At 43.1% G+C, this 27,121-nt stretch overlaps 1 protein-coding gene across 3 annotated transcripts in view; it reads right to left on the bottom strand.

The window, feature by feature from the left end:
• The window catches only part of LOC132827889 (monocyte to macrophage differentiation factor-like), a 71,010-nt gene that overhangs the window by 27,625 nt on the left and 16,264 nt on the right, over positions 1 to 27,121 (bottom strand). For 2 of the 3 annotated variants that reach the window (XM_060844654.1, XM_060844656.1), the window contains exons 1-3: positions 8,567 to 8,751; positions 8,183 to 8,264; positions 216 to 376 (exon numbers count right to left, since the gene is read on the bottom strand). In XM_060844654.1, the coding sequence (XP_060700637.1) occupies positions 216 to 376; positions 8,183 to 8,264; positions 8,567 to 8,628 (305 nt within the window). In that variant the 5' untranslated portion in view covers positions 8,629 to 8,751. Of the gene's footprint in view, positions 1 to 215; positions 377 to 8,182; positions 8,265 to 8,566; positions 8,752 to 27,121 lie in introns of those variants that run through there. The other variant, XM_060844655.1, reaches the window with a different exon arrangement.

Here is a 27,121-nt window from a genome sequence, read left to right as displayed (position 1 = left end):
TAAACAAATTCCCTCTACTGACAACTCACAGCGACTCCTTGGTGGGTGAATATTAGTTGAGGACAGGATCAGGCTCAGTTGTCATAATATCATCAAGCCTTTTGACATGTTGGTTGTCAGAGCTCAGGTATTGCAGTATTCTGTTAATGAAACTTCCACCCCATGCAAAAGCCAGCCCTGTAAGAGAACATTGGAAAAACACTACCCCCTATTACCTTAAATGACTCTTCTTCCATGTGATGATGTGGAATACTGTTGAAACGATGAACAGTGCACACAGACCCACACCATACATCCACGCTGTGATCTTCTTCCATCGGTCATCCGACAGTCGATGAAGTAATGTGCTGCCGACAATTGCTGGAAAAATGAGGAACTGAAGACAAAAAAAACTTTAACTCAGTGGCTCTAGCTTTTCCAACATTTGAAGACTTTATTGCCCCTCTCTTAAGGGTCCCTGCTCCAGGAACCTGTGGCACTTCTTCTCGACTCCTGCTGTTCCCTATACTTTAAAGATGGGAAACTACAATAGGAACTCACCAAAAATCCAATACTTGACTGCATTACAGAAAGTTAGAGGGACTGTGTGGCATAGCACCGTGCAGATAAGCTAATGGGTTGCACAACCAAGAACTGCAAAGGTGATACATGGCAGCTCCACACTATGAGCATCTAAATGGAGAGGCAGGAGAGAAACATCGAGACACAGCCAATGACAATAAAATGTGTCCAACTCATTTCCTGCACATTCTTTCCTTACCCCTTCTATAATTTTGACAGGGTGCCCCTCATCCGAAATGTCCTTGCTACCAGCTTCCGTATACAAAGGATCATTCTTTCCATTTCCTCATCTGCAATACGATATCACCAAACACATGTTGCTCTCTCCTCCCCCTTCAGCAATCCAAAGGGACTATTCCCCTACCACCTTGACCCACTGCTCTACCACTCCCACACCACATCCCCCTCCGAAGACACCTTCCCTTACAACTGAGGGAACTATAACACTTGCCCTTTTACTTACTCACCCCTCAAGGCTCCAAACATTCCTTCCAGGTAAAACAGCAATTCACAGACTTCTTTTAATCCATAATTTCCACTGATCTCAATCTAATCTCCCTGAATCTGGGAGACCAATGCAGAACACCTCCACTCAGTCTGGAAGCGCGTCCCTAACTCTCTGGTGACTTGCCATTCTGATATACTGTCTTCCTCTCTCATTCACATTTCTGTTCTTGGTCTGGTATAGTGTTCGTGAAGGCCAACACAGTGATAGCCCCAGAATGTCATAATTTCACAATTTTATAGACTTCCATCAAGTTTTCCCTCAGCCTCCACTGCTGCAGTGAAAGCAGCCCTAGCTTTTCTAGCTTCTCCTTATAGCTCAGGGGATCCAAGCAGCATGTTGGTAAACCTCTTCTCCAAAGCCACCACATCTTTCCTGTAAGCTGCAACATGACATCTTGACTCTTGTACTCAATGCCCCGACTAACATAGGCAAGCATGCCGTGCGCCTTTTTTACCACCCTATTGCGTGGCTACTTTCAGAAAGTTATGGACTTGAACCCCAATATCCCCCTGTACATTAGTGCTGTTCAGGGTCCACATTTATTTGACAGTTGGTGAGGGTAGGGCAGTGAATGTTGATTGTACGGACTTTAAAGCATTTGGAAAGGGCCTTCATGGTCGGCTGGTCCAGACGATTTGAGTCACATGGCGTCCGTGGGGAGGTGGAACTTGGATACAAAAATTGGCTTGGTCGTAGAAGACAGAAGATAGATAAGGAGGGGTGTTTTTCTGGAGATCTGTGCTCAGTGACAGGGATCAGAGCTGGTACTCCTGTTGTTTTTAATACATATGTATCAATGATTGGGCTGCAAATGGAGATGGTCTGATTAATAGGTTAATAGGCATTATGAAACAGTGGAGTTGTGGATAGTGAGAAAGGATACAGCAGGATATAGATCAGCTAGATAGTTGGATGGAAAATGGCAGATGGAGTTTAATCTGGACAAGTGTGAGGTGATGCATTTTAGGAGGTAAAATGCAAGGGAAAAGTATACAGTAAATGGCAGGATCTTTAGGAGCATTGAAGCACAGACTGATCTTGGGTGTAAGTTCATAGATCCATGAAAGTGGTAACACAAGTGGCTAAGGTGGGAAAGGCAGCACATGGCATGCTTGCCTTCATCGGTCAGGGCACTGAGAATAAAAGTCCACAAGTCAAATTGCAGCTCTATAACATTTTAGTTCGGCCACATTTGGGGTATTGTGCGCAGTTCTAGTTGCCACACAAAGCAAGGATTTTTATTTTTAGATTCCCTACAGTATGGAAACAGGCCCTTCGGCCCAACTAGTCTACACCGAGCCTCCAAAGAGTAACCCACCCAGACCCATTTCCCTTGATTGATGCACCTAACACTACGGACAATTTAGCATGGCCAATTCACCTGACCTGCACAGCTTTGGATTGTGGGAGAAAACCGGAGCACCCGGAGGAAACCCACGCAGACACTGGGAGAATGTGCAAACTCCACACAGACAGTTCCCCAAGGCTGGCATTGAACCTGGGACCCTGGTGCTGTAAGGTAGCAGTGCTAAGCACTGAGCCACCTGAGGCAGCTTTAGAGGCAGTGCCTGGATATTGCCTGGATTGGAGTGTGTTAGCTATAAGAAGAGGTTGGACAAACTTGGATTGTTTTCACTAGAGTATTGGAGGCTGAGGAGGCAACCTGATAGATGTATATAAAATGAGAAACATGGATAGGGTGGATAGGTGGAGTCTTTTTCCCCAGGGTGGAAATGTCAAATACTAGGGGGCATATGTTTAAGGTGAGGAAGAAGGTTTAAAGGAGATGTGTGAAGTAAGGCTTTTTTCTTTATAGACAGGATGACAGATGCCTGGAATACACTACCATGGGAGTAGTAGAATCAGTAGTAGAACCAACGACATAGGTAGGAAGAGGGGTGGGGAGGTCATTCAAGAGCTCAGGGAGTTAGGCTGGAAGCTAAAAGCTAGGACAGACAGAGTCGTCATCTCTGGGTTGTTGCCGGTGCCACGTGACAGTGAGGCAAGGAATAGGGAGAGAGTGCAGTTGAACACGTGGCTGCAAGGATGGTGTAGGAGGGAGGGCTTCAGGTATTTGGACAACTGGACTGCATTCTGGGGAAGGTGGGACCTGAACAAACAGGACGGGTTGCACCTGAACCAGAAGGGCACCAATATCCTGGGGGGTAGGTTTGCTAGCACTCTTCGGGGGGGTTTAAACTAATTTGGCAGGGGGATGGGATCCAGACTTGTAGTCCAGCAAGTAAGCTAGCTGTTTGTCAGGATGTCCAAGAATGTAGGGAGGCTGTGGAGAAGGTAGCACTGACAAGGAATACTTGCGGACACAGAGATGGGCTCAAGTGCGTATACTTCAACGCAAGGAGTATCAGAAATAAGGTGGGTGAACTTAAGGCATGGATCAGTACCTGGGACTACGATGTTGTGGCCATCACTGAAACGTGGATAGATGAGGGACAGGAATGGTTGTTGGAGGTTCCTGATTACAGATGTTTCAGTAAGATTAGGGAGGGTGGTAAAAAAGGAGGGGTGGTGGCATTGCTAATTAGAAATGGTATAACGGCTGCAGAAAGGAAGTTTGAGGGGGATCTGCCTTTGGAGGTAGTATGGGCTGAAGTCAGAAATAGGAAAGGTGCAGTCACCTTGTTGGGTGTTTACTATAGGCCCCCCAATAGCAGCAGAGATGTGGAGAAACAGATTTTGGAAAGGTGCAGAAGCCACAGGGTCGTAGTCATGGGCGACTTCAACTTCCCAAATGTTGATTGGAAGCTCTTTAGATCAAGTAGATTGGATGGGGCGGTGTTTGTGCAGTGTGTCCAGGAAGCTTTTCTAACTCAGTATGTAGATTGTCCAACCAGAGGGGAGGCCATATTGGATTTGGTACTCGGTAATGAACCGGGACAAGTGATGGGCTTGTTAGTGGGTGAACATTTTGGTGATGGTGACCACAATTCTGTGACTTTCACCTTGGTTACGGAGAGAGATAGGCGCGCACAACAGGGTAGATTTTACAATTGGGGGGGGAAGGGAAATTACGATGCTGTAAGACAGGATTTGAGGAGCATAAGTTGGGAGCATAGGCTGTCAGGGAAGGATGTGGTGGAAATGTGGAACTTTTTCAAGGAGCAGATACGACGTGTCCTTGATATGTATGTACCTATCAGGCAGGAAAGAAATGGTCGTGTGAGGGAGCCTTGGTTGACGAGGGAAGTTGAATGTCTAGTAAAGAGGAAGAAGGAGGCCTACATAAGGTTGAGGAAACAGGGTTCAGACAGAGCAGTGGAGGGATACAGGATAGCCAGAAGGGACCTGAAGAAAGGGATTAGGAGAGCTAAGAGAGGGCATGAAAAATCCTTGGCGGATAGGATCAAGGATAACCCCAAGGCATTTTATGCGTATGTGAGAAACATGAGAATGACGAGAACGAGGGTAGGTCCGATCAAGGACAGTAGTGGGAGATTGTGTATTGAGTCGGAAGAGATAGGAGAGGTCTTGAATGAGTACTATTCTTCAGTATTTACGAACGAGAGGGACCGTATTGTTGAAGAGGAGAGTGTGAAACGGACTGGTAAGCTAGAAGAGATATTTGTTAGGAAGGAAGATGTGTTGGACATTTTGAACAACTTGAGGATAGACAAGTCCCCCGGGCCTGACGGGATATATCCTTGGATTATGTGGGAAGCAAGAGAGGAAATTGCAGTACCGTTGGCAATGATCTTTTCGTCTTCACTGTCAACGGGGGTGGTACCAGGGGACTGGAGAATAGCGAATGTTGCGCCCCTGTTCAAAAAAGGGAATAGGGATAACCCCGGGAATTACAGGCCAGTTAGTCTTACTTCTGTGGTAGGCAAAGTAATGGAAAGGGTACTGAGGGACAAGATTTATGAGTATCTGGAAAGACACTGCTTGATTAGGGACAGCCAGCACGGATTTGTGAAGGGTAGGTCTTGCCTTACGAGTCTTATTGAATTCTTTGAGGAGGTGACCAAGCATGTGGATGAGGGTAGAGCAGTGGATGTAGTGTACATGGATTTTAGTAAGGCATTTGATAAGGTTCCCCATGGTAGGCTTATGCGGAAAGTCAGGAGGCATGGGATAGAGGGAAATTTGGCCAATTGGATAGAAAACTGGCTAACCGGTCGAAGTCAGAGAGTGGTGGTAGATGGTAAATATTCAGCCTGGAGCCCAGTTACAAGTGGAGTTCCGCGGGGATCAGTTCTGGGTCCTCTGCTGTTTGTAATTTTTATTAATGACTTGGATGAGGGAGTCGAAGGGTGGGTCAGTAAATTTGCAGATGATACGAAGATTGGTGGAGTTGTGGACAGTGAGGAGGGCTGTTGTCGGCTGCAAAGGGACTTAGATATGATGCAGAGCTGGGCTGTGGAGTGGCAGATGGAGTTCAACCCTGCCAAGTGTGAGGTTGTCCATTTTGGAAGAACAAATAAGAATGCGGAATACAGGGTTAACGGTAGGGTTCTTAGTCAGGTGGAGGAACAGAGGGATCTTGGGGTCTATGTACATAGATCTTTGAAAGTTGCCACTCAGGTGGATAGAGCTTGTAAGAAGGCCTTTGGTGTATTAGCGTTCATTAGCAGAGGGATTGAATTCAAGAGTCATGAAGTGATGTTGCAGCTGTACAGGACTTTGGTTAGGCCACATTTGGAGTACTGCGTGCAGTTCTGGTCGTCTCATTTTAGGAAAGATGTGGAAGGTTTGGAGAGGGTGCAGAGAAGATTTACCAGGATGTTGCCTGGAATGGAGAATAGGTCGTACGAGGATAGGTTGAGAGTTCTCGGCCTTTCCTCGTTGGAACGGCGAAGGATGAGGGGTGACTTGATAAGAGGTTTATAAGATGATCAGAGGAACAGATAGAGTAGACAGTCAGAAACTTTTTCCCCGGGTACAACAGAGTGTTACAAGGGGACATAAATTTAAGGTGAAGGGTGGAAGGTATAGGGGAGATGTCAGGGGTGGGTTCTTTACCCAGAGAGAGTGGTGGGGACATGGAATGCGCTGCCCGTGGGAGTGGTAGAGTCAGAATCATTGGCGACCTTTAAGCAGCAATTGGATAGGTACATGGATGGGTGCTTAATCTAGGATAGATGTTCGGCACAACATCGTGGGCCGAAGGGCCTGTTCTGTGCTGTATTGTTCTATGTTCTAGATACGATAGCAACATTTCAGAAGCTTTTAGCCAGACACATGAACAGGGAGAGAAGGGAGGGATTTGAACCATATGGAAGCAGTGGGATTAATTTAGAATGACATCATGGACAGCACAGACATAATGGGCTATCCCATCCCTCCCATAATGTGCTGTACTGTTCCATATTCTGCAATCACATTATGGGAGGGGTGGGATAGCTCTGGAGAGATTGCAGAGGAAATTTCTCAAATGTTGCCTGGACTGGAGAATGGCTGGAGAGTTCCAGTTGCGAGTGGAAATTGGGCAAACTGGGATTGTTTTCCTTCCAGTCGAGGAGATTGAGATGTTTAAAATTATGAGGGACATAAGATAGAATGGACAGGAAGAAACATTTCACCGTGATGGAGGGAACAATAACCAGGGGTAGAGATTTAAGGGAAGGGGCAGAATGTTTAGAAGAGATGTGAAGAAAATCTTTGTCACCCAGAGTGTGGTAGGAATCTGGAACTCTAAGGGTGGTGGAGGCATAACACTGAAGCTGCATTTAGGTGTGCACTTGCAATGCACAGCCTGGAAAATGAGAGTAGAATAGCTACAAGATTGATTTTGATTGGCATAGATGCCAAAGGGCCTTTTTCTGTTTTGCAGATCACATGACTCACTTGACTAGAGGACTGCACAAAACACTACATTGGACAAACAGGAAGACAGCTAACGATCTGCATCCATGAACACCAACTAGCCACAAAACGACATGACCAGCTATCCTTAGTAGCCACACACGCAGATGACAAGCAACAGGAGTTCGACTGGGACAACACTACTATTATAGGACAAGCCAAACAGAGAACAGCCAGGGAATTCCTTGAGGCATGGCACACATCCAGAGATTCAATCAACAAGCACATCGACCTGGACCCAATATACCGGCCACTGCAGCGGACAGCTGGAACTGACAACCGGAAGAGGCAGAGACAAACCACTATAAATGCTGGAGGAAACATCACAGAAGCGCTTCACAGGAGGCTCCCAAGCACTGAGGATGTCACCTAGACAGGGGACGGAACGTCTGCAACACAAATTCCCAGCTCGGCGAACAATTCTGTTAAACATCTATCATCTTTCAGTTCTGGTGAAAAGGCCAATGGCCTGTTTTTCTCTCTCCACAGTACCTACCAGATTCATTAAACATTTCAGCTGCTTTCAGCTCAGATTCAGAGCTTGGGTAGCATCACAACACTGAACATTGTCCATCAAGCAGTGTCTGTAAAACTGAGACAGTGTCAGCCCGAATCCCTTTAATCTCCTTTAATTTTCGTGACCACTATAAACTCACTGACAATAGCAAGGAATAGTAACTATTTTTGCACTTCCAACAGTCTTCCTGTTTCCACATCACTAGCGGTTAAGAACTTCTGGTTTGACTGTGGTTTAGTGATCATGTTTGGTATATACCAGCAATGAAATTATTTATTCCTTCCAATCAGGACAATATCCTGAGCAAAAACATAATCATCAGCCAAATTTAAAGACTCAAGCATGGAGTCATACAGCATGGAAACAACCCTTGGGCCCAACTAGTCCATGCTGACCGTGTTCACATACTAAACCAATCCCCCTGGCCTGTGTTGGCCCATGTTACTCCGAACCTTTCCTATTGGCTTGTTGAATTACTTTTGACTGTAGAGCACGAGGTACATTATCCAAAGCACCAGTTAGACAGCAATTTGTAGGTTCAAGTCGCAGACCAGGCACATAGGTTGGCTGAAACCCCCCCCAAGCACAATTCTGATGTAGTACTACAATATCAGACATGTTGTCTTTTGGGTGAAATATTAAACTGGGACTAGAACTGCATTTGTGGCCTCAACAGGAAATGCTGGTGACTCGTTAGGTGTTGTGTGCTTGTGTGATTCTCTCTATTCCCTCTCTACCGTGCCACATAAAAACAGAAGAGTTGGAAAACTTACTGCATGTGTGTAACAGTTGGCAGCATGTTCATAGGCAGTGGGTTGGTATCGCGAATTAGCTGAAGGTCGGTTATTCATAAATCTGCAAAGAAAGCAAGAGTTTATTAATGCAATACGAAAACAGTCAAAACAGTCAAACAAACACTCAATTTTCAGGGGGAGCTTTGATTCAACTGAGCTTGAACTCAAAAGAAATCTCCTCCTCCCCACAAAAAAAACCCAAAACTGGAATAAAACTGTCCTGCACAGAACTTCCTTTCTCCATCATTGGGTACTGTCCCTAGATTTGTACTGAAACTACAGATCTAATACAGTCAGAACTAGACACCTGAAATGATCAAATATCCCACTTAGACAAGTCAAGTTAATGGCTAGACATCTTACTTTGACAATCCATGTTTCCTTCCCATGACGATCTGTGTTGAAATTGTGTAGAACCTCATCATAACAAAGCAACTGCTTTCTCTTCACCACAATATAACTCTTTTCAAGTGCAGAAACATTTAGTTGCAGGTCTTATTCCACTTCTGATTTAGCAGTTAAACTGCACTTCTATCCATTCAGCTGTTAAACCAGTAAAGCTAGTATGCAGCGTACTAGAATTAATATGACGACTTCCTGGTTCAATATCTATTTTTGAAAAAGGAAGTTAACACCCAGTGAAGGTAAATCTAGACGATTATCACCACCCACAACAGTTCTTCTATTCACAGCGATTTTATGTTAAAACATATCTTTCAAATGTACTAGTGAATAAACTATGCACGCAATGAGCCCAGAACTCCAATTAAAATTTAAATCTTATCCAACAATTGCAAGTCCTAACAATTTTTACTCTAACTTTACAAAATTTCAACAAATCAAACTGTTCTGGTCAGGTAACATTAGTAAAAATGTATAGATTATCTGGCCATTCCTTCTGTGCTGTTTGTGGGACCTTATTTTGAGAAAGTTGATTACTATATGTACCTGCACTGCAGAGACTCCACTTCAGAAGGTACTTTGGGACATTGCGAAAGGGAGTACATAAAAGCACATTTTGTTCTTAAACTAAGTTTTTTTTAAGATAATCTTCTCCATCTTGTTCTAAACTAGTCAGCACCAAAGGGGATCTGTAGGATCAGAATGAGCTAAATCGTTAAAACTATGGATATCTGTGCATGTCTAATTTAGTTGCTAAAACTTTATCCTTGTTTGCGAATAAAGCAAACTTCCACCTGAAATCTAATCAAGTGGTTTGGGGGATATATATAGAAAATAAAGAATATTCAAAGCAGTTCAAGACAGTGTTCCGCCATCAAACTCCCAAGGACAACTGGTGATAGGCAATAAAAGGTTAGCTCAGCTATGCCCACATCCTGTGAAAGAATATTTAACAAACAGAAGCAAGCTACAGTTTGTAATCCACACTTTACTGGTTTAACAGCTGAATGGAAAGAAATGCAGTTTAGCTGCTAAATCAGAAGTGGAATAAGACCTGCAACTAAATGTTTCCGCACTTTTAAAAAAAAAAAGTTATTGTGTGGGTTTGGGTGGATTTTCGGATAAATTGCAAGGCTGATAGGTAAGTCTTGCCTACTTGTTTTTATGTCACTCAATGACCTTACTGAATAGAGACAGTTTCACACTTGTATCAGTTTTGATGAAGCATTCTTGTACTACAGGGATTGCATGACTGCAGGAAGATGTTAGCTGAATATGTGTTGCTGGAAAAGCGCAGCAGGTCAGGCAGCATCCAAAGAATAGGAGAATCAACGTTTCGGGCATGAGCCCTTCTTCATGATTCCTGAAGAAGGGCTCATGCCCGAAACATTGATTCTCCTGCTCTTTGGATGTTGCCTGACCTGCTGTGCTTTTCCAGCATCACGTTTTCAGCTCTGATCTCCAGCATCTGCAGTCCTCACTTTCTCCCTGTAGGAAGATGATGGCCATCTTAGGCAACAACTTATTCAAGCCCATTAAAGAAACAAGCCCAGGCACACACAATGAACTGTGGGGTTGCCTGGATACCGATTCCACATACCGAAACTGGAAGTCACAAGACCAGCCTAATATCAAACACTGAAAATGTTTGTAAATAAATCTAACTGCCAGTGTTTTAGGTTCCACTGCATCAAAGCACTTCATGGAACTTTCAATTAAGTGAAATTCTTAAACTCAAAGTAAATTCCAGATTGGTCCAACAAGTAGTACAATGATTTAGTGGAGTCTCAATCATGGAATTCAAATTCAAATTGCAAGAAGGTCTCCACTTATATTCCCCGTCAAAGGGCGTTGCAAACAATTAGTCTTTTACAACAAAAAGGGAAAGTGGGAAGAGAGAGAAATTGAAACGGAGAAAGAAAACTGGGACGAGGTACATTTGAAATATTTGGAGAGAATTACGAATCAGATAGATATTTTGCTGAAACTAAAAATACTCAAAATTTTGAGGTACTTCATTGCTTCAAGGTAATTTGAGGTAGACCTCAAAAATCTGAACAGGCTAGGCAAGCCACTTCAGGCTATTGCGTTGGCTACGCAAGTGGGTTTTCCCCCACTATCAGGATGTTGTCAGTCTAAAAGGACATGCTGCCTACCACACAACTGAGAAGGCCATGTCTGAATTTCAATGTTGGCTCAATGCTAGGTACACAGACAGTTACTGAGAGATACTGTCTAATTGAGTCAAACAGCCTGCTCTTTCATTTGTTCATATTGTATGCAACCAGCCTATACACGCTAGACCCAAAACAAAACATCCACCGATGCAAATGATTCTGCAATTGAGTAGGGTTGTTAAACAAGTTCTGAGTGCATTAATAATCATAACATAACTAGACTGAACAGCCCTTCCCATGATCCAACCCAAGCTTCGGCTCCACTATGTGGATGACACCTTTGTCATCATAGAACAGAACAAATTAGAGGAAATCTACAATATCATTAACATCTTTACTGACATAAATTTCACCAAAGAGGAAGAGAACAACAACAGACTCCCCTTCTTAGATGTCACAGTGGAACGAACAGTCAACAGACAACTGCTGATCAGCGTCTGTGTGTTGCTTTCCTGTAGACCAGAAGCTCAACTACAGGAGCAATCATCCCGACACCAACAAACGGAGCTGCACCAGGACATTATTTAAAAAGGCCACAACACACTGCAGCACCCAGGCACTAAGAGCAGCAGAAGAAAAATACCTATACAGCATATTCAAGAACAACGGGTACCAAAAGAAAAAAGAAAATTACAGTGCAGGAACAGGCCCCTCGGCCCTCCAAGCCTGTGCCAATCCAGATCCTCGATCTAAACCTATTTCCTTTCGCCTATTTCCTAAGGATCCGTATCCCGCTGCTCCCTGCCCATACATGTATCTGTCTAGGTACATCTCAATGACATTATTATGCCCGCCTCTACCACCTCGGCTGAAGACATGTTTTAGGTATCCACCAACCTCTGCGTAAAGAACTTTCCATATCTCCCTTAAACATTTCCCCTCTCACTTTGAACTCGTGATCCCTAGTAATTGAGTTCCCCCCCATCTGGGGAAAAAGATTTTTGCTATCCACCTGGTCTCCACACCTCATGATTTTGCAGACCTCAATCAGATCCTCCCTCAACCTCCATCTTTCAAATGAAAATAACCCCAATTTACTCAACCTCTCTCCATAGCTAGCACCCTGAATACCAGGCAGCATCCCAGTGAACCTTCTCTGCACCCTCTCCAAAGCATCCACATCCTTTTGTTAATGTGGCGACCACAGCTGTATGCAGTATTCCAAATGTGGCCAAACCAAAGTCTAAAACAACTGGAACATGACCTGCCAACTCTTGCACTCAATACCCCGTCTGATGAAGGAAAGCATGTCATATGCCTTCTTGACCACTCTATTGACCTGCGTTGCCACCTTAAGGGTACAGTGGACCTGAACATTCAGATCTCTCTGTACATCAATTTTCACCAGGGTTTCCCCATTTACTCTACAGTTCGCTCTTGAATTGGATCTTCCAAAATGCATCACCTCGCATTTGCCTGGACTGAACGCCATCTGCCTTTTCTCCACCCAACTCTCCAATCGGTCTACAGAGGAACCTCAATTATCCAGCATTCGATTATCTAAATTTCAGATTATCCATACAAGATTGCAAGGTCCCGATGTTTGGCTAAGTTGTGTTATCCAGCATTTGATTATCCAAACACTTGATTATACGAACAAAATACTCCCCGCTCGTGTCATTGAGATAATCAAGGTTCCTCTGTATACTCTGCTGCATTTTTTGACAGTCCCATTCACTGTCTGCTACTCCACCAATCTTAGTGTCACCTGCAAACTTGCTAATCAGACCACCTATACCTTCCTCCAGATCATTTATGCATATCACAACCAACAGTGGTCCCAGCACAGATATGTGTGGAACTCCGCTGGTCACAGGTCTCCATTTTGAGCAACTCCTTTCCACTACTAGTGTCTCCTGTTGCCCACCCAGTTCTTTATCCATCTAGCTAGTACACCCTGGACCACATGCGACATCACTTTCTCCATCAGCCTACCATGGAGAACCTTATTAAATGCCTCACTGAATCCATGTATATGACATCTACAGCCCATCCCTCAACAATCAACTCTGTCACTTCCTCAAAGAATTCTATTAAGTTGGTAAAACATGACCTTCCCTGCCAAAACAATGTTTCCAATCGCTGATGAGCCCAAAGGGGACAAAAGGGATAACACAAGCAATTCCCCAGTCCTGTGGAACCTCAACCGTGTTCAAGGATGCTGCAAAGATATCTGTTAAGGCCCCAGCTATTATATCTCTCACTTTCCTCAGTAACCTGGGATAGATGTCATCCAGACTTGGGGACTTATCTACTTTAATGCCTTTTAGAATACCTAACACTTCCTCCCTCCTATGCCGATTTGATCTAGAGTAATCAAACATCTAACCCACCTCAAGCGTCGATATCCTGTGATATTTAGTTGCCAAATATGCTCTTCCCATCATCAAGTTTCAGTAATAGCAATAACATCATACTCTCTGGTACTAATCCAAGCTTTAAGTTCATTTGCCTTAGCTACTTCACTTCTTACATTAAAACAAATGCACTTCAGACTACCTGTCCCTTTATGTTCAACATCTGCTCCCTACCTACTCTTCCCCTTAGGTACATGGACTTCATTATCTAGTTCCTTACTGCTTTCTTATTGTCCACTGACCTCTACTTGGTTCCCACCCCCCTGCCACATTAGCTTAAACCCTCCCCAACAGTGTTAGCAAAAGCACCCCCAAAGACATTGGTTCCAGTCTGGCTCAAGTGTAGACCATCCAATTTGTAATAGTCCCACCTCCCCCAGAACTGGTCCCAATGTCCTAAATATCTGAACCCCTTCCTCCTGCACAATCTCTTAAGCCATGCATTTATCCTGCCTATTCTTTCATTTCTATACTGACTAGCATGTGACACTGGTAGCAATCCTAATATAACTACCTCTGAGGTCCGACCTGATAAAAACAAACAGTGTGCCGATTTTTAAGCAACAAATCCAAACAAGATGACAACACACTCGGAGACATAGAACAAAGACATCGCAGAGATGACTACCAGACTACTCCGACCCCTTGGCATCACAGTAGCCCACAAACCTACCAACACAGTGAAACATCTGATGGACAGGCAGAAAACTAGCCACCAGGATACACGAGCACCAACTAGCCACCAAAAGACATGACCAACTATCACTATCGAGGAGAAAGTGAGGTCTACGGATGCTGGAGATCAGAGGTGAAAATGTGTTGCTGGAAAAGCGCAGCAGGTCAGGCAGCATCCAAGGAACAGGAGATTCGACATTAGCATCCTGACACACACCCGAAGGACACTTCGACTGGGACAACACAGCTGTCCTATACCATGTTAAACAGAGACACACATGGGAATTCCTAGAGGTTGGACATCATCAATAAACATTGATTTGGACCCCATTGGAAATGATATCACTCATCTTAACAGACCAAGACACACAAGTAGAAAACGGGTCAGAACACCAGTGCTTCAACAGAGGCTCACTGATGACATTACCTAGCATGGTGATGAAACGTCTGAGAACAAACCTACCAGCTCAGTGAGCAAACTTATAACCTGCATTAACAAATCAACTTACAGTAAATCAATTGAGCTGATAATGTTTTGCTTTAAAAAAGAAGTAGTCAAAGTTTCAACCCCAGATAGATCAGTCCTACAGTGCTATCAATTTTCTTATAATCATCTGGAGTCCTGACACAGGTTAATAGAACAAAGAACAAAGAAAATTTACAGCCCAAGAACAGACCCTTCGGCCCTCCAAGCCTGAGTCGATCCAAATCCCTAATAAATCCCTTTCGAACACTAGTGTTGTTTAATGTGAATAATTTGAAGTTGAAAAGCATCCAGATGAACACAAGCACTATAAGTGAGGACTCAGTGGTGAGGGTGTTGGTGGAGGCAACGCTGAAGAATAGCAACTTCCATTTCAGCAGTGGCGTGGTGAAGGGGGTTCATACCAGGCCATCAGGCCCATGGTCCAAGACCGAGCACTTAACAAGAAAGTTAGACATTCTCTTTACTTCTTCATTTTTTTGCCTTTATATTCTATGTTTTGGTTTATGTTAACATTTTAAGATGGCACCAGAGAGTGATGACACTATACAATAAATTTCACTGTTTGTAACAAGATACATGTGACAATAAATATATCAAATAAACCATGCCTTAGGCAAAGGACAAGGATCAGAATGTGAGATCTTCTGGTGAGCTCAGCCTGTAAACGAATTGAATCAATATTGTTTGCATCACAAACCAGCTGCCCAGCCAACTAAATTAACCGACCCCCTTGTAGGGTGAAAAGGTGCACAGTACACGAGTTGTTGAGTGACAACAGGTAGAGGTGATGTCACAGGACTAGTGATCCAAAGGCCCAGGTTAAAGCTCTGGGGATCGAATGTTCAAATCTTACCATGGACAACTGGTGGAATTTAAATTCTATTATTAAAGATCTACATTGAAAGCCATTCTCAGAAATCATTACTATGAAACTATCATAGATTGTTGAAACATCCTATGAGGTTCACTAATGCCTGCTGTCCTTACCTGATCATGTCAGCATGGGTTTCCAAATCCACATATGGTTGACTCTTAACAACACTTTCAAATGGCTTACCAAGTACGAGGAAAATTATGGACAAGCAACAAATGTTGGTATTACCAGTGATGTCGACTTCCCATGAAATAAAGAAAAACCAAAATATCATTCAGCCAAATCTAATTTGTTAAGTATGGGCTAGCCAATTGTTATTTTAGAGATATTTGTATCCAACACTGATCTCTTTGCTACCCCACTGGTTAGTTTTCCAAACTGACATGACCCATTTATCATGACTGTTTTCTTAGCCAATTATTTTTCTAAACTATTATTTTTCTGTCTTTCAAAAAATTATGATGCCCAGAGAGACTGTTGGCTTTTAAAAGAAAGGAATTTCCAAAGATGTTAACAGAAAGAAAACTGCCAGATAAGAATTCCCTTTAAACCTTTATTACAATGTACCAACTAAAGTCAACATAACTCAAATGTAAATTAACAATTTGAAGATATTCTAAACAAAATTGCTTTAAGTGCTTGATACAAAGATACATCTCTACCAGTTACAAGCACTGACGTCATTTCCTACACAGATGTAGGACATGTGTAATCTCATTTCCATTTCGGCCTCCGCTAATCCCACAAGATTCTTTAGCCCTTCATATTCACCACAGCTGTATTTCACCCTGAATATAGGTATTCTGACAATATGCACCTTTATGAACTCTCTCACGCTCAGGTCACGGAAGATCTGATGGGTACACAATTCCCAGAAATTCCCTTCTCTGAATCCTTTTACTGGCCTGAAGAGCACTGGTAAATCAGACAGTAACAATGGTCTCTCTCATTCCAAAATCTGTGGTCTTTGTCATCAGCTCTCTGCTTTTTCTAACTGAATAAAGCATTGTAAAATAATTTCTATTAGATTGTCAGAGATCTGCTTCAACAAGAGGTTGTGCTTGAACACTGTTCCTTTTGACAAGAACCTTGATTCTCCCTCTAAATTAATGAGGGGGGAGGGTTGGGGGGGGGGGGGGGGGGGGGGAAGATAGCTGAAAAAGCGAGAGGTGGAGGATGAAGATGAGAGAGAAGGTGATGGGTCAGAGGGGGAGGGGAGTGATGGACATGTCAGGAGGGCAGTGCAGAGTTGGAGACGTGGGACTGGAATAATGTGAGGAGAGGGGAAATAAGGAAACCCACATTTATCCCATGTGATTGCAGTGTCCCAAGGCAGAATTTGAGACATTCTTCCACCAGGATCGGGTGGTAACGGTTTGGCATTGGAGGCAGCCCAGGATGTGCATGTCCTTGATGGAGTGGGAAGGGGAGTTGAAGAGTTCAGCCACGAGGCAGTGGGTTTGGTGGGTGCGGGTGTCCCAGAGATGTTCTCTGAAACAATCCGCAAGAAGGTGTTCTGTCTCCCTGAGATCCAGGAGACCATATCGGGTGCAACGGATGAAGTAGATGACGTTGGTAGAGATACAGGTAAATTTCCAATACTTGTGGAAGGATCCCTCGGAGCCTTGGACAGAAGTGAGGAGAGTGGTGCCAGCACAGGTTTTGCACTTCCTGTGGTGGCAGGGAAAGGTGCCAGGAAAGAATTGTGGGCTCGTGGGGGGGGCAAGGACCTGACGAGGGAGTTGCGGAGGGAATGGTCTCTCTGGAACACTGATGGGCTGGGGAGGGAAATATCTCTCTCGTGGTGGGGTCCACTTGGAGGTGGCCGAAGTGGCGGAGGATGATGCGATGTATGCAGAGGTTGGTGGGTGGAAGGTAAAGACCCTACAGTTCTACTTAATTTTCTTTGTAAATGTGCCTGTGACAATAATCAATCAACAAATCAGTTTTTTTGCAATCTAATAGCCTAGCTTAAATTACAATTTTTAAAATGTGTACTTTGTGTCCTGTCCTTGTTGCTTTGGGAGGGGTGGGGTTCAAGGGCAGTGGTGCGTGAAGTGGAGGAGATGTACTAGAGGGCATCATTGACCACGTGAGAAGGGAAGTTGTGATCTTGGAAGACGGAGGCAATCTGGGACTTTGAGGTGGATTTGGTCATCCTGGGAACAGATGTGGCGGAGGTGGAGGAACTAGGAATAAGGGATGGCGTTTTTACAGGAGGTAAGGTGGGAGGAAGTGTAGTCCAGGTAGCTGTGGGAGTCGTTGGGCTTGTAGTAGATTTCTGTGGTTGGCTGGTTGCTGGAGATGGTGATGGAGAGGTCCAGGAAGGGGAGGGAGGTGTCAGAGATGAACTTTTCAACCTCTTGTAAAGCATGAGGTAGCGCCGATACAGTCAGTCATTGATGTGTGTGCGCACGCGTGCACGCAATGCTAGTATAACCGTGGAAGATGGACTGTTCCATGTACTTGACAAACAGGCAGCATAGCTGAGGCCCAAGCGGGGGTACCCATAGCTACCCCTTTTGTTTTGGAGGAAGTGGGGGGATTGGAAGAAGTTGTTTTCGTTGCGGAGGACCAGTTCAGCCAGGTGGATGAGGGTGTCAGTGGAAGGATGCTGGTAGGAATGGCGTGAGAGGAAGACTTGGAGATGTGTACATGGACTGGATGTCCATGGTGAAGATGAGGCATTGTGGGCTAGGGATACACATCTCTTCCTACCTCGACACCGCCCTGTCCCCCTTAGTCCAGGAACTCCCCCCCTATGTTCGTGACATCATCCACACCCGTTTTCCCGGCCCTCAACACCTCATCTTCACCATGGGCATGCAGCTTCTTTAGTATTCACCTGCATTGCAATCTCAGATCATATGGGCATTTCTTTCTGGGCAACTAATGTCACCCTAAGCAGGCAAACAATTCATCCTCTTTCAGAGGAAATTAGATAGATTATTTACAGTGTGGAAACAGGCCCTTCAGCCCAACAGGTCCACACCGACCCTCCAAGGAGCAACCCATCCAGACCCATTCCCCTACATTTACCCCATCACCTAACACTACGGGCAATTTAGCATGGCCAATTCACCTGACATGCACATCTTCAGACTGTGGGAGGAAACCGGAGCACTCAGAGGAAACCCATGCAGACACATGGAGAATGTGCAAACTCCACGCAGTCAGTTGCCTGAGGCGGGAATTGAACCTGGGTCTCTGGCGCTGTGAGGCAGCAGTGCTAACCACTGAGCCACCATGTCGCCCTAGTACTCCCTAGTCCACTTTGTGTTTTCTTAGGTGTAATGTATCTTTAAGACCAATCTTTTCCTGATATTGCTGTCATCCCATAGGTCTGATACCCCTGAATATTACCTTCTCAACATTGGTCACCTTGTAGCATGTCTCAAATGGGAGTGACTGGATGGTCATTGATTTCCACTTGTGCTGTGTACCTTGTTATGCAGTGATAGTTAAATATCTGCTGAAGCAAATGCACCAGGGGTATTCAATTTAGGATGACCAAATAAATCCTGCTTTGATTTACATATAATTTTAAATAGCATTTGGGAGAATTATACCCTACAGTTCTACTTAATTTTCTTTGTAAATGTGCCTGTGACAATAATTAATCAGCAAATCAGTGTTGTCACTAGATGATTGCAATCTAATAGCCTAGCTTAAATTACAATTTTTAAAATGTGTACTTTGTGTCCTGTTATTGGAAGCAATAGCTGATTATGTTTCCAATTAACTTCTATCATCAGATAAATCAAATACTTTGACCTCGAGCTACGAACCACATCCCTCACATGAAACTTGTAGAAAGCAGTAAATCTCAGTATAGCTGTCACCATAGTTACAATGCCAGCTGCTTTTGTTTATGCAGCATGCAAAGTTTCTCACGTAACACAGCATTTATGTAGTAAAGTGCTTCCAGTCGCTTCATTGGAGCATTATCAAAAAAACATTTGATATCTAGCTACTAAGAAAACACCATAGGTCACATGACAATTCTTGGTCAGAGGCAGTTTTAATTCAGAATTTTAAAGGAGAGAAGAGTGATGGAATTTCAAAGGGTAAGGATAATAAAATGACCAAAATCAGGAATGATTATGAGATTAAAATTGGAGGAACACAGATTACATAGGGGTGAAGGAGATTAAGGATAGGAAGGAGCAAAAGAAATGAAAATAAAGTTGAAAATTTTAAAATTGGGACATTATCTAAGTGCTAAATAGATTTCAAATGCCGTTGTCCAGCTCAAACACTATCAGCATTACAATGTTCTAATGAAGTACTTTTTCACGAATATTCTAAAAAAACAATCCAGTTAGGAAATGTCTGTTACCTTAAATGCTTCATGAATTCATCCATTTCTTCTCAAGACTGACTTTTGAATTTAAGAGTGGGGCTCATTCCCGAATTTAAACAATTTCCACTGTCAGTGAGCCTTTACCCAGGAATACTTCACTCTTGTACTTATTCAGGTCACATGCAGGTTTGGGAAGATGGAATGCACGGTTTTGCAGCTGACTGTTTTACCACAGCCACATTAGATACAACACAAAAATAAAACTCCAATGACTTTTATATCACAGACCTCATCACCAACATAAATGCTTACTTGAGCTCAACAATGTAAGTCTGCGTATTCACCATGATGGCTTTTGAGTGGTCAGTCTCAGATTTCAAATGTTATAACATGTTATCCCAGTCATTTCGCTTGTCTCAGCACCAGCTTATTTTAGTAATTATCCCTCTGGCTCATTTAATTGGATTATAGGTCATCTTTATGGTTCTTACTCAGCTATTGACACTTTACTCACTAACACTCTTCGTCACCTGCACAGATTTATTATTTGATACTCCACTCACATCATTTGTATGATCTTTTGGTCTCTCTGCCCATACATTGTATTCTGTGGGCTTGCCTCTCACTTCACCTGATGAAGGGGCTACCTCCAAAATCTGATGATTTTAAATAAATCTGTTGAACTATAATCTGACATTGTGGGATTTTGTCAGACTTTATGTCAGGAGAGCAAAAAACCAGTGAACACAAACAGTCTGTTTCAAAATGGTAAAGTGACAATTGCTAGAATATTTTTCTTTTGTTTAAACAAAGTGATTCAGTTATACATAAGTGTTTTGGGGCTATTGATTAAGAAGCAAAGCAATTAACTCAAATACTAGCAACCCAGTCACTGTTGCACGTGAAGGACAATGCCCATGTGAGCTATTTACAGCACTAATACTCATAGTGCCAATGTAGCCAAATGGCTTCCTCCCACACCGTAACAATTCTGTGCCTCTACTTACATGGCAGCAGAGGCTTGTTCAGAATTGGGAGTAGGTGCTTTTGAGAAAATAAGGCCAGTACTGGGAGTCAGCCTCCAATTGCTTTGTGGCATGGACAATGACTTAGATCGAGATGCATTTGTTTTTATAAAACAAAATGAATGGGAAACCTGAAGACATTTTCTACCTACATGCTTCCTGAAGCACCATCTTTCAGATGAGATACTGTTTTCCGATGCTTACCAATGGCACTGGCTTTCTCCTTGCATATGCTCACTCTGTGCCACCTACAGGTTTACATGAATTACAGTCCAGTTAAAAAACACAGGAGAGGGGCAAGTAGTATAGAGAGGGAATTCCAAAACTTGAAATCTAGCCCACTGATGGCATATGAAGAAGCAATTAAAACAGATGCACAAAAGGTTGGATTTTGAGGAGTGCACAATTGGAAGAGATTGCCAAGTTAAAAATGGACAAGGTCATGGACAGATTGGAGTGGAGTGAGAGGGTGAGAACTTTAAAATTATGCTTTAATTGACCAAGAGATAATGTAGATCAATGAGCACAGAGGAATAGGACTTGGTGCAAATGACCCAATCACACAAACCACTACCTTGGACAATGGGTGTCAGGGATAGGTCAAAGTTGTCCAGATTACAAAGCATTAAAGTGCTGGATGTCTTGAAACGGGTAAAGGTGGATAATTCCCCAGGACCTGATCAGGTGTACGCGAAAACTCTGTGGGAAGCTAGAGAAGTGATTGCTGGGCCTCTTACTGAGGTGTTTGTATCATCGATAGTCACAGGTGAGGTGCCGGAAGACTGGAGGTTGGCAAACGTGGTGCCACTGTTTAAGATGGACAGTAAGGACAAGCCAGGGAACTATAGACCGGTGAGCCTGACCTCAGTGGTGGGCAAGCTTTTGGAGGGAATCCTGAAGGATTCCCAATTTTTGGTGTCATCTGCAAACTTACTAACTCTACCTCTTTTTCTGACATCCAAATCATTTATGTAAATAACAAAAGGTAGAGGATCCAGCACCGATCCTTGTGGCACTCCACTGGTCACAGGCCTCCAGTCTGAAAAACAACCCTCCACCACGACCCTCTGTCTTTTACCTTTGAGCCAGTTCTGTATCCAAATGGCTAGTTCTCCCTGTATTCCATGAGATCTAACCTTGCTAACCAGTCTCCCATGGAGAATCTTGTCGAAAGCCTTACTGAAGTCCATATAGATCACATCTACTGCTCTGCCCTCATCCATCCTCTTTGTTACTTCTTCAAAAATCTCAGTCAAGTTTGTGAGACATGATTTCCCATGCACAAAGCCATGTTGACTATCCCTAATCTGTCCTTGCCTTTCCAAATACATGTACATCCTGTCCCTCAGGATTCTCTCCAACAACTTGCCCACCACCGAGGTCAAGTTGGGGAAATGGGCCGACAAATGGAAAATGGAGTTTAATATAGATAAGTGGGAGGTCTTGCATTTTAGAAAGTCAAATCAAGGTAGGATTTTAATGGTGAATAGCTGGGCCTTAAGAGTGTTGTGGTACAGAAGGACCTTGGAGTTCAGGTGCACAGTTCTCAAAGTGGAGTCCCAGGTAGACAGGGCAGTGAAGGCGGCTTCAGGCACACTGGCCTTCGTCAGTCAGGGAATTGAATATAGAAGTTGGGAAGTAATGCTGCAGTTGGACAGAATGTTGGTGAGGCTGCACTTGGAGTATTGTGTTCAGTTTTGGTCACCTTGCTAGAGGAAGTTAAAAATCACAACACCAGGTTACAGTCCAACAGGTTTAATTGGAAGCATACTAGCTTTCGGAGCGACGCTCCTTCATCAGGTGATAGTGGAGGGCTCGATCCTAACACAGAATTTATAGCAAAAATTTACAGTGTGACGTAACTGAAATTATACATTGAAAAATTGATTGTTGAGTCTTTCATCTGTTTGAATACCATGATAGTTTCACTTCTTTCATGTGTAAATCAATCATGGTATTCAAATAGATGAAAGACTTAGCAATCAATTTTTCAATGTATAATTTCAAAGTCTTTCATCTATTTGAATACCATGATTGATTTACACATGAAAGAAGTGAAACTATCATGGTATTCAAACAGATGAAAGACTCAACAATCAATTTTTCAATGTATAATTTCAGTTACATCACACTGTAAATTTTTGCTATAAATTCTGTGTTAGGATTGAGCCCTCCACTACCACCTGATGAAGGAGCGTCGCTCCGAAAGCTAGTGTGCTTCCAATTAAACCTGTTGGACTATAACCTGGCGTTGTGTGATTTTTAACTTTGTACACCCCAGTCCAACACCGGCATCTCCAAATCATTGCGAGAGGAAGAATGTTCTTAAACTGCAAAGAGTGCAGAATGGCCTGAGTTAGAGAGAGAGAGTTTGGACAAACTAGGACTTTTTTCTTTAGAGCATAGGAGACTGAGAGGAGATCTTGTAGGAGTGTATAGGATCATGAAAGGCATGGATAGGATGAATGCACTCAGCCTTTTTAACTTGGTTGTGCAATCAAGAGCTACAGGGCATCAGTTTAAGGTTAGGGGGAAAGAATAAAAGGGAACCTGAGGGGCAACATTTTTTACAATGAGGGTGGTATGCATGTGGAATGAGCTGCCAACGGAAGTGGTTGATTTGGTACATTAACAACATTTAAAAGACATTTGGACAAATATATAGATGAGAAAGGTTTAGAAGGATGTGGGCCAAGTGAAGAGAAATGGAGTTAGCGTTGACGGATATTTTGGTCGGCATGGACCAGTTTCTGCCAAAGGGCCTGGTCCGAGCTGTAAGACTCTATTACTCTAGCCATCACTCCCAAATCCGTTATCAAGACAGGAATTTCACAGAAATTTAAATACATCAAGAAATCTATGCAAGAATGCTTGCAAGAACCCTGCTGAATCATTCAATATGGTACCAATAACACTCATGGTTTGCGATGTAACAATCAACAGCAGAGGGATGAATAACTGTCTCACCCAGATCTTATCGACTCAATCTTGGACCTAGGCACGAAGTAATCCTTGTCCAACCACCCTTCTTTCCAGTATTATGACCCACTTGGGAAGATGGGCTGACTCTCAACCCCTGTACTACTGAGGACACATCTAAAGTTAATGATTTAATCAAAGTATGCAAAGTTGCCAGTATACTTGTCCAATAGAATCAGTATAACAGGAATCATTGACCAGGTTCCTGTATTTAACAGAAAAAAAACTGTTTTGCAAATAAGTAAGTTCAAGCCATAGGTAAACTAAACTCTGAATGTCAACATATAATCCTACTAGTTAAAATTAACTTTTTAAATTTGTGCACACATACAAAGACAAACAGAAATAGTTCTTACAGGAGGAGGTGAAAAGACTGGAGGCAGAGTTCAAAGGCATCAAATTATAGGTTTCAATGATATGATCCTTACGCCTCCCAAGATTTTCTGCTCTTCTTTCTCCTTCCATTGCTTTACAGGTGGGACTGGAAATTGATACACTAATTCCTTACAGCAGTGAAGGACGAGGGGTACTGATAAAAGTGAATAATATTGAAAGGCATAAATAGGGTGAATATGAAGGCACTTATCCCATGTGTAGAGGGATCAATACCCAGAGAAAACAGACTTCAGAAGGAGAAAGCCAAGTGGAGCAGTGAGAATTTTCTTCACTCACCAAATGGTGGGCACTTGAAACTCACTGCCTGAAAAGGTGCTGGAATTGTTAAAGTACCTATTTGAGATGGCTTAGGAGATCCCCGATAGACTCAACCTGGATGCTGCTCTTGGTTCGTCCCAGAGATCGTACTTTGGTAGTCCGGAATATGAAACTCTTATAGACAGTTTAGTTTAAATTATTACCTTCATTTACCAATGGTATCAATGTTACACTACAACATAGATACCCACAAGCCAGGCTTGAGCTAAGGTTTTAAAACCATTAGAGTAGTTGCGTCAGCTCTTACCCATAAGAGCTCTCTCAGGCTACTCTAATTATTGCTGCAAACAAGCTGTCTTTATACAAAAATTGGTATTAATGTTAAAAAACACCTCATGACCTTCATCAGATAAGCAGCAATAGAATCATAGAGATGTATAGCACAGAGAGAGAGTCTTTGGTCCAACCCGTCCATGCTGACCAGATATCCCAACCCAATCTAGTCCCACCTGCCAGCACCTGGCCAAAACCCTCCAAACCCTTCCTGTTCATATACCCCTCAAATGCCTTTTAAATGCTGTAATTGTACCAGCCTCCCCACATCCTCTGGCAGCTCGTTTCATACCCGTACCACCCTCTGCATGAAAAGGTTGCCCCTTAGGTCTCTTTTATATATCTTTCCCCTCTCACCTTAAACCTATGCCCCTCTAGTTCTGGACTCCACGACCCTAGGGAAAAGACTTTGCCTATTTACCCTATACATGCCCCTCATGATTTTATAAACCTCTATAAGGTCACCCTGATGCTCCAGAGAAAATAGCCCCAGCCTTTTCAGCCTCTCCCTGTAGCTCAAATCCTCCAATCCTGGCAACATCCTTGTAAATCTTTTCTGAACCCTTTCAAGTTTCACGACATCTTTCCGATAGGAAGGAGACCAGAATTGCACGCAATATTCCAACAGTGGCCTAACCAATGTCCTGTACAGCCGTAACATGACCTCCCAATTCCTGTACTCAATACTCTGACCAATAAAGGAAAGCAAACCAAACGCCTTCTTTACTTTCCTATCTACCTGCAACTCCACTTTCAAGGAGCTGTGAACCTGAAGTCCAAGGTCTCTTTGTTCAGCAGCACTCTCTCTGACATTACCGTGAAGTGTATAAGTCCTGCTAAGATTTGCTTCACCAAAATGCAGCACCTCACATTTATCCAAATTTAAGTGGCAAAAGTTTGCCGAGGAAGAGAAACGCATCGACAGGTCTGAGTACATTTGACTAATTAAGGTACAGCACAAAAAAGTGGGAACCTTGATCCAGCCAGGCCCAAATGGCCGACTGCTTTGTCTAGATAACCTTCCCTTGTAACAGTACATCATAACGAGGGACTGGTCTAAACAATGTGGAAAAGGTCATGAGGTAATCTTGCTCAGCTAACATGTCCAGTATCATTGTCCTACAAAATGACCTTTTCTTTTAAAATCATCTTAGATTCTCAAAATCCAAATTAAATGTATGACCCTCCTTGATCTCAAGATCCAGGGAACAACACACAAACATTCAATTCATGACAAGCAAATGTACACTCAAATCAGACCACAAACAGTTAAACTTTTGACAGGCTTCTGTCCTGTCTCTCCCTCTCTCTGTCTCTTGAACCCTTCAGTCAGTGAATGTAATCTACAGGAGAATGTTTTCTTTCACTCACTCACACATGAACATCTTCCAACTTTCTTATTATGTCAGTTTCAGCCTGTGTTTTCGTAGCTTGGAAGGGCAATGAGACATTCACATTTCAGGACAGTCAAGATGAGGGAACTGAACTTCATAAATCCAAATCTGTTCAGTGTGGTATACACAAAAATGTATTAAGATTGTTCTCTTATGTGTACATTCCATTCAGCTTATTAAATTACAAGTTCTTTTCCTATTATGAGTTTTGTTGAGAGTCTCAGTTATCCAACATTCCACTGTGAAATATGCACAGCATCCAACCCCCAGGGTGAGAAGGAAGTACTGCCACACATTCCACAAGTAAACAAATGTTATCACCTTATTTACACCGATCCATTGACACTAAGAACAGATGTCCTTAATTCTTCTGAACAAATGGGGCCCCCATCGTGGTCAAGTGCTTTCCTGCATCCCCTGTAGCAGATGTATAAGGCTACAAGCTTTCTCAGAATCAAACTCTCATAACAATAAAGCAGTAAATGTAGATATTCACCTGCATAGACAGAGTTATGGACCAAAGGCTGGTAGATAGGAATAGTGTAGCTAGAAACAAAATCAAATATTGCTGGAAAAACTCAGGTCTGGCAACATCTGTGCAATGAAAGCTGAGTTAACATGTCGGGTCCAGGGATCCTTCAACAGAACAGAGCTGGACGCGAAACATTAACTCTGCTTTCTGTTCGCATTTGCTGCCAGGCCGGCTTGGTTTTTCCAGCAATTTCTGATATTCGTTCCCAATTCCAGCGTCTGTCATTCTTTGTTTTTTTTTGTTTAGTGTGGTTAGATGTTGACCAACGTGAACATGAAGGGCCAAACAGCACCCTTCTGTGCTTCAAACCATCAGAGAGTATTTCTTAAAGGCAACAGCCACTAATGGGAGGGGAAAAAAAAAGCCTTTTTTCAAGCTTCATGAACTTTTACTGCAGAGAGATAGAGACAGATTCTATTGTTCCAGCGCTCTGGAGGCTTATCTCTTTCTATTGTGAACCCCCAGTCTGTTCACTGCCTAAGAGCTAAACAGCTTTTGTCTGGCTGACAACTTCTGGCAACTAAAATTGGTCACATATGCACAAACCAATCAGCGATTGGTCACTTTCCAAATCTCACCCTGTGCCTACATCCCAGTGCCATACCATTTCTCCTCCCTCACTACTTAGAGCAGTAAATGCAAGCATAATAATCTGCATGAATTTCAGTAATTTGCTTTTCCCCATTTCAGTCCACAAGCAAAACAGAGAAAAATAAGATGTTACCT

This window comes from Hemiscyllium ocellatum, chromosome 25, assembly GCF_020745735.1.
Source record: "Hemiscyllium ocellatum isolate sHemOce1 chromosome 25, sHemOce1.pat.X.cur, whole genome shotgun sequence".
NCBI classification, from domain to species: Eukaryota; Metazoa; Chordata; class Chondrichthyes; order Orectolobiformes; family Hemiscylliidae; genus Hemiscyllium; species Hemiscyllium ocellatum.
This window is presented reverse-complemented; position numbering and strand designations above follow the sequence as displayed.